Genomic DNA, 7,186 nt, shown 5'->3' with positions numbered 1-7,186 from the left:
AGAGGCGACGACGACATGGCGCCTCAGAGGCAACGGCCACATGGCGCCTTAGAGGCGACGACGACATGGCGCCTTAGAGGCCATCGCGATATGGCACTGCAACATAGCACTTGTCTGACCTGAGGTTTGGTGTCAGTCTGTGCTGAGTTGGACACTTCCTCCACGTAGTTGGCAGGGAAGAAGAGCTGCAGTCGCCCTCCGTAGTCGCCTTTCCACCTGGAGGAACGAGAGCAGCGTGACTGAACTGCTGACTGAACCGGACGGATCACAGGGCCCTGGTGGGGAGGTTGGAGCTCACCATCCGTCCACTTCCTTGGATACGTTATGAATCAGTGCTCCTTTAGTGAAGCTCAGCTCGTCGGATTGCTTGGCCTGGTAGCTGTACAAAGCCCGGACTGTATTCTGGGGCTGAAACACAAAAGCTGATTCATCAACCGCTGCATTGAAAAGCCACAGAGAAAAATCAGAAAAGGCGTTTACGCACCTGCAACGGCTCAATCTCATTGGGCTTCACGTACGTCTCCATGTATATGGAAGAGCAGTTCTCGTTCTGTGAGCGAGCCAGAAGAACCTGTTAGCATTCACAGTTCCTGAAGCGCTCCGCTCTCACTCGCCCAGAAACTCACTGTGCTGAAGTGCTCCACCAGCTCCGGCGTCACTGGGTAACGCAGCTTGATCTTGCGATACAGAGGCTTCTTCTTGAAGTAGTTCACCAGCTCCACCAGAGACTCGAACTCCGTGGTGGTTCCCAGCAGGTAGACGCTGCCCTCCTTCTGGATCCGGCAGTGCTTCACCTTCCCATTGCCTCTGCGGGACGGAGAACAGTGAGAGTCTGAACCAGAGGGCCGACTTGATACATGCCCTCTGATTTGGTCTTTTAAAACGTTTCTCCTCCTTTTGTAGCTGCAGATATCCGTTAGCCGCAGCAGGAAGGTGTTTAAATCTCTAAAGTTCAAATAATACTGAAGCTGTGACAGGAGTCGGAGAGGAGAGGCTCTCTGGACCGCTGACGGGCCGGACCTCTACCTGCTCTCAGAGCGACTGGAGGCATCTGGGCCAGGCTCACAGGATGAAAACGTAGTTCAGGTTGGTAGTTGTACCTGAAGGTAATGGCGAAGGAGTCTGGTTCTCCTTCCCTCTGTCGGATCAGGAATGCTCCGTCTCTGGGGATCCTGAGCAGGTAATCCTCCGCTTGGCCTCTGCTCAGGTTGCTGTAGAACCATCTGCGGAGCACAGAACCAGCTGTCACCGCTCCACTCACTGTTACTGCTGAAAACCTTTCCACAGAGACGTGGGACAGGACTGATGCTGGCTGAAGGTCTTAAAGAGACAGAACGCAGATCTGGTTTCTGGTTCAGACCCTTCCCAGAAATAAGGAATGTTTCAAACGCTGCCTCGTTTTCCTGGAATAATTCACCTCGGTTACCATGGAGACGTTCAAACTCCACGCAAGACAAATGTCTGACTTCCTGCTGCTGTGATGGTTCATAACAGATCGTTCTGTTTTATGCTGAAGAACGTTGCTGCTGGCTATTATGTTAACAAACATACTGTGAACCACCGATTTGGACCCCTCCCCCACCTGTTGCTGCAAACATGAACCAACTCCTGTTTACAGGCAGATGTTGTTGAGCTCCCAGCTGGATCTTTGTTTAAACCTCCGAGGTTCACTAAAACCAGAGCAAGCAGCCACACCTCAAACTGGGCCAACTGGGACTAAACGGAATCAGATTTCGCTCTCGGATCATAGAAATACCAATCAGGTTCTAATAATGGTCAATATTGAGACAAAGTTTTAATATTGTTCTAAATACGTTTTATTTTAGAAATCTTCGTAATAATGCTGTTTTATAAAAAGGTTTCTCATGAAAATTAGAATATAATTGAACATTTTAAATTATATTAAAAATCTAATGTATCCAATTCAGTTAATCCATCAGACTGAGGAGCCGAGTCATTTCTGTGTTTGTGGGGCTCCAGGCACCAGAAACATCAAACCCGGTCAGATCCTGTTTCCTGAGGTTTGGGGAAATACATATTTATACGTTTTGACGTTTCATTTCACTAAAGCTATTATTTATGAAAACTCCACCCAAAGTGGAGATTTGAGAAAACTGTGTGTTCATGATATTCCAGCCAATATTCCCACATTCTGACTTGATTCAAAGCCAGTCGGTTTTATACTGATGGTTATCAACTTTATATCCTAATATGCTGCATGGACGTAGTTGAACCTGCAGATGATCCTCCTGGCACCATGTTTGATTCCCAACAGGAAGTGCTGGTTGTTTTGAAGGATTCTGATTGGCAGGTTTGTGCTACACTGCCCCCTATAGGTTGGCATGTTTAAAACAACCTGAGGGCGGATTTGTTCATGTGGATGATAACGTTTCTAAAGCGGCCCGGTGTGAACGATTTTAAAGATGTTTGTTTTGAGCAGGAGCCGGCTGCGTGTGGACGAGGCGTCAGTCTGTTTACTTGGAGCTGTTCAATGTAAAAGCTGCAGTTTGTGAAAACGATGTGATCTCATGTGAAAGCTGCGGCGCCGCTGGACGAACCGCTCCTGCAGGTGAGGGTCCGGCTTGGGCACGGCCTCGGTGAGGCGCAGCTCGAAGTCCTGGCAACGCAGCGGGTTTTCCCGGTAGTGCTCGATCAGAGAGTAGACGCTGGGGAAGTGCAGGTTGGGGGTCAGGAAGAAGTAGGTGTGGCCTCCCTCTGTGCTGGAGCGGATCCGGCAGTGCTGCACTCTGCCGGTGCGCCTGCGGACACACGGCCAGCGCGTCGTTACGGAGGAAAGCGCAGCAGCGAGTAACGGATCAGACGGCGGCCGTACCAGAAGGAGAGGGTGAAGTCGGTGACGTATCTGTCGCTCTGTCGGACCAGGAAGGTGCCGTCCTGTCCCCCGGTTTCTGCGCAGTAGTCGTGGATCAGGCGCTCCGCCATCAGCCGGCCCTCCGGGATGCGGCCGTGGAACCAGGGCTCCGAACAGTGCAGGTCCTGGTACTGACAAACCAAACCACCAACAAACACAGATATCTCTGGAAATCGTTCAGTGGCCACCAGAGAAAAGGACTAAAAGAGTTTTAGTTGCACTAAATCAGAAAAGGAGCTGCATGGCTGCCGTTGGTAAACATGGGGTTCTTTTATTAAAGTTTTATTTTCACCAAACTAAATATTCATTTAGCTGCTAAATGTTTAGTTTATCAACTAAACTAAATGTTTAGTTGAACCTAAATATTTAGTTTGCTAAATGAATATTCAGCTTTAAACTAAATACTTAGTTTGAAGCTGACATTAATGAACAATGTGATGAAAATACAACTTCAGGAAATTAACCCCTATTTTAAAAGCTAAATATCAAATTATTGCTGTTAGTTTCTGACTGAGTAACTTTACAAACTGCAGCCTATGGAGCCGAAGGAGCTTTGGAATAAAAGCTGTGAAGAACCGTTTGGACATTTTTCTGTTTCCACATGATGAACCTTCCTCCGTCGATGCGTCTCATCAGCCGGAATCGGCCGTTTACCTTCCGGGGATCTTCGTCTTCCTCCTCGCGCTCCTCTGCGTAGTACAGCTTGTCGTCAGAGATCACACAGTAGTGGCGGTTCCAGCGCTGAGGAAAACATTCACATTTCACACCAAGCAGAAACTGAGGCTTTGCAGAGAAATCCTGTTATTTATGTTTCTGCTGTTTGCACAAAAACAATTGAAGAGAAGAATTGAGGAAAAGGTCTGTTGGAAAGAGAAACGAAACTTCATCCAGCTAATCTGAAGCTGCTAATCTGATGCTGCTAATCTGATGCTGCTAATCTGATGCTGCTAATCTGAACCTATAATCTGATGCTGCTGTGATTTTAACGATGGTTTCCTGAAAATGTTTATTGGTTTCTCCATTAGTGCCTGGATGATGTTTTTTATGGAATTTTATTTTTATGACGTAAAGCTGCTGAAATGTGTTGTTCTAATAAACTTGATTGATTGATTGATTGATTGATTGATTGATTGATTGATTGATTGATTGATTGATTGATTGATTGATGGATCGGCGGAGCATCTGAAGCGTCCCAGCAGGGGGCCCCACCTGGTTCACCGGGTCCCAGATGTCCAGGTCTCCCTGCTTCTGCCCCTTCCTGACGTCCTTGGCTGTGGTTCCACCCTCCATGTTCACCTTCTTGTGCTGCGAGAGGGAGAGCGAGAGCAGAGAGCTGATTTTCCTGATGGCGCTCCGTCCATGGTCCATTGGCCCCGCCCCAGCTCTGCGGTCCCGCGGATGGCTCCGCCCCCTACCTTCAGGATGATCTTGCCCCTCAGCTGCGTGGGCGAGGGCAGCTGCTCGGCCAGCTGCTCCACCGGCTCGGCCAGCAGCTTGTCTCCCAAGACGTCCTTGAATATGCGCGCCATCTGGCGCTGCTGCTCGATGGGGCAGTGCTCCTCGATGGACAGGATGAGCGGGAAGCTGAGGAGCAGAGGAAGGTCAGGTGTTTGGCTCCGCCCCCTCCTCAAGGCTCAGATCGTTAGATTCTCACTCTGAGGCGACGAAGGCGTGGTCGTTTATGGCTTTCACCACATCCTCGAACTTGATCTTAGTGGTTCTGGTCCAGCCGTGGTAGATGATCGGTTCTCCTGGACCTTCCCAGCAGTCCACTGTGAACCAAACACACGTGGGTCACCTGCTGCCCGCGGCGCACCAACACACCTGAAGAACTCTTGAATCGCGGTATTCACATTCGACGCAGCGGCAGCCCCAGCGGAGGCAGCGGACGTACGCCTCGGTGGACGACTCGCTGAGGAGCTGGTCACCTGTCAGGTACCTGCAACAGATCGCAGCGCATCATGCACACCTGGCTCTGAGCATCAACCAATAGCAGTCAGTTCAGAAAAATGGAAAGGAAGCAACAATCATCAGCGTTCGGTAGGCTGACGTTCATAACAGAGACGGTGAGGCCCGCAGCATCACTACAGCAGACCCGACTCCGAGTCAGTTGGTCCGGTTCTGTCGGACCCAGAGCCCCTTCCCGCCGTCTACCTGGCGCTCAGGTGAACTCACGTGTTGTGTGAGGAGCTGATCCAGTAGTGGGACAGCGGGTTGTTCATGTCCAGGTTGTTGATGTCAGAGAACTTTTCATCCCAAATTGAGTTTTCCTTGGAAAACAGGAAACTCAGGAACTGAAGGTGGAGAGACGGGAGAGGAAACATTCAGTCTTCATGGGTCTGAGGTCCAAACGGGCCGACGTTCTGGAGAAACGGGTCAAACACCTCGCTGACGGTAAACTCAGGGTCGTTAGTTTTTCTCATGGTGTCATCGATGAAGATGGTCATCAGCTCCCTGACCTGGTTCAGATCGTTGGCCCACGGTTCCTAAAGCAGAACCAGAAATGAACAGAATCAGAACCAGGCACGTCCAGCAGAGACGTTCCCCTCTGAGGAACATCGGCTCTGACCCGGTTTCTAACCCTCTGACTGCAGAAATGCTTCTGACCAGCTGCTAACTACTTAGCTCCAATCTAAATAGTTAGCTACGAGCTAGCTAAATATTGAGCTAGCTTGCTAGTGGAATATTCATTTTGGAGCTAAATATTGAAATGTGTTCAACTGATAAAGCAAACGGCACCAAATATAAAGCCTCTGGAATAAAAGATCTATTTTTTGTAGGTTTGTATAAATCAGTGACGCTCTGCTGTTGCGTGAAGCCCTTATTGACACATTCAGCCTCATTAAGTTTGTGTATAATGATTCAAACATGGAATATTTTTCATTTTTGGTTCATCACTTCTTCCTGATTCCAGGTGTGTTTTTGCTGCTGAGTCTCACCTTCTGGTCATAAATGAGGAATCGTTGGAAATCATGCAGCAGCACGGCTGAAGCGTCCGGTTTGTCCGTGTTCCTGCGGTTGGAGAAGGAAACCCGGTTAGAGCAGCGATGAGCAGCAGGTGGCGCTGCAGAGCGGACTGCTCACCCCAGGATGAAGGAGCAGGCTTCCCGTTTGAACTCGTCCAGGACCTGAACGCAGAAGGAAGAGAGTGATTAACGTCTGCGCTGCCGCCATCAGGCGTCGGTGGCGCCGAGCCTCACCTCGTTCTGCTCGAACATCATCAGGTTATAAAACTTATGAAACTGCTCAAAGTCCAGGCGGTCCTTCTTCACTCCCACTTCCTGCAACAGCAGAGCAGAGAAGCTTTCAGCGCTCCGACCCGACGCCCTCCGTCTGGACCGCTTCGGCTCGGCTCGGCTCAGAGACCCGTTTTCAGCCTCAGATATAGTTCAGAACCATCAAACCTGCAGCTTGTCCTTCAGAGCGCGAGAGCCGGGAACCTTGTAGTTCAGCAGCGGCAGAAGCGCCTTCAGCTCCTTCACAGAGAGGCTGCAGAGACAGAACCGGGTCAGAACAGAACCACTGTATGGTTCTGCTGGTGCTGCTCCAGATCCACAGTGAATTTACATATTAGCTAAATATTTAGCTCTGAGCTAACGTTGGGAGCAAGACAGTTATCTTGGACACTAAATATTTATGGAGCTAATTATTTATTTGGGAACGTGACGTTTTCAACGAATGAATAAATGATTGCTGCTCGTGATAAGGTGGGTTAGCGCCCCCTGCTGGGTCGCTGCCCAGACCTGCACATATAAAACAGATAAAGAACCTTTTATGTTGAGTTTTCTTGAACATTAATATAAGTGCATGCCGCACTTTTCAGCTCTTTTGTTGCTTAACATCGAGTGTTTTTCCTTCTGTTCTGCTTGGTGTTGGTTTGTCAAAACGCCCCGGTAGAACCAGCAGGTTGAGTTTGGACCTTCAGGGTTCTGGTCTAGTTAAAGGGTGAAGTGGGGTCCTACCTGTTTTTCTTGGTCTGGTTGACAGAATACATCTGCTTCCTGAGCCAGCTGGAGGGAGAGCAGACAGGCGTGATGAAGCAGCAGCAGGGGAAGCCCTGAGCGGATCAGAACCGGGCCTACCTCTCGATCAGAACCGGGGTCGGCGCCGCCAGCGTCTCCTCTCTCAGCAGCTCCAGCCCAGTCAGCCATTTCTGAGCCTCGTCCACCGAATCCGCTGCAAACGCGAGCGAAGCCGTTAGTCCGGTTATTCAGCCAACAACAGGAAACGCATCACAACCTCATCGCTCCCAAAACAGGAAACGCATCACAACCTCATCGCTCCCAAAACAGGAAACGCATCACAACCTCATCG

General features: G+C 49.8%; 1 protein-coding gene across 2 annotated transcripts in view; it reads right to left on the bottom strand.

The window, feature by feature from the left end:
- The window catches only part of plcg2 (phospholipase C, gamma 2), a 24,711-nt gene that overhangs the window by 7,899 nt on the left and 9,626 nt on the right, over nt 1-7,186 (bottom strand). For both annotated transcript variants that reach the window (XM_008412702.2, XM_008412701.2), the window contains exons 4-23: nt 6,955-7,048; nt 6,835-6,882; nt 6,277-6,361; nt 6,073-6,153; nt 5,957-6,000; nt 5,812-5,884; nt 5,257-5,358; nt 5,048-5,166; nt 4,726-4,811; nt 4,527-4,644; nt 4,288-4,456; nt 4,082-4,177; nt 3,527-3,613; nt 2,834-3,003; nt 2,559-2,759; nt 1,101-1,223; nt 627-807; nt 485-550; nt 299-408; nt 120-216 (exon numbers count right to left, since the gene is read on the bottom strand). In XM_008412702.2, the coding sequence (XP_008410924.1) occupies nt 120-216; nt 299-408; nt 485-550; nt 627-807; nt 1,101-1,223; nt 2,559-2,759; nt 2,834-3,003; nt 3,527-3,613; nt 4,082-4,177; nt 4,288-4,456; nt 4,527-4,644; nt 4,726-4,811; nt 5,048-5,166; nt 5,257-5,358; nt 5,812-5,884; nt 5,957-6,000; nt 6,073-6,153; nt 6,277-6,361; nt 6,835-6,882; nt 6,955-7,048 (2,150 nt within the window). The remainder of the gene's footprint in view (nt 1-119; nt 217-298; nt 409-484; nt 551-626; nt 808-1,100; nt 1,224-2,558; nt 2,760-2,833; nt 3,004-3,526; nt 3,614-4,081; nt 4,178-4,287; nt 4,457-4,526; nt 4,645-4,725; nt 4,812-5,047; nt 5,167-5,256; nt 5,359-5,811; nt 5,885-5,956; nt 6,001-6,072; nt 6,154-6,276; nt 6,362-6,834; nt 6,883-6,954; nt 7,049-7,186) is intronic.

This window comes from Poecilia reticulata, linkage group LG6, assembly GCF_000633615.1.
Source record: "Poecilia reticulata strain Guanapo linkage group LG6, Guppy_female_1.0+MT, whole genome shotgun sequence".
NCBI lineage: Eukaryota > Metazoa > Chordata > Actinopteri > Cyprinodontiformes > Poeciliidae > Poecilia > Poecilia reticulata.
The sequence above is the reverse complement of the archived record's forward strand: the minus strand, read 5'-3'. Positions and strand labels throughout refer to the sequence as shown.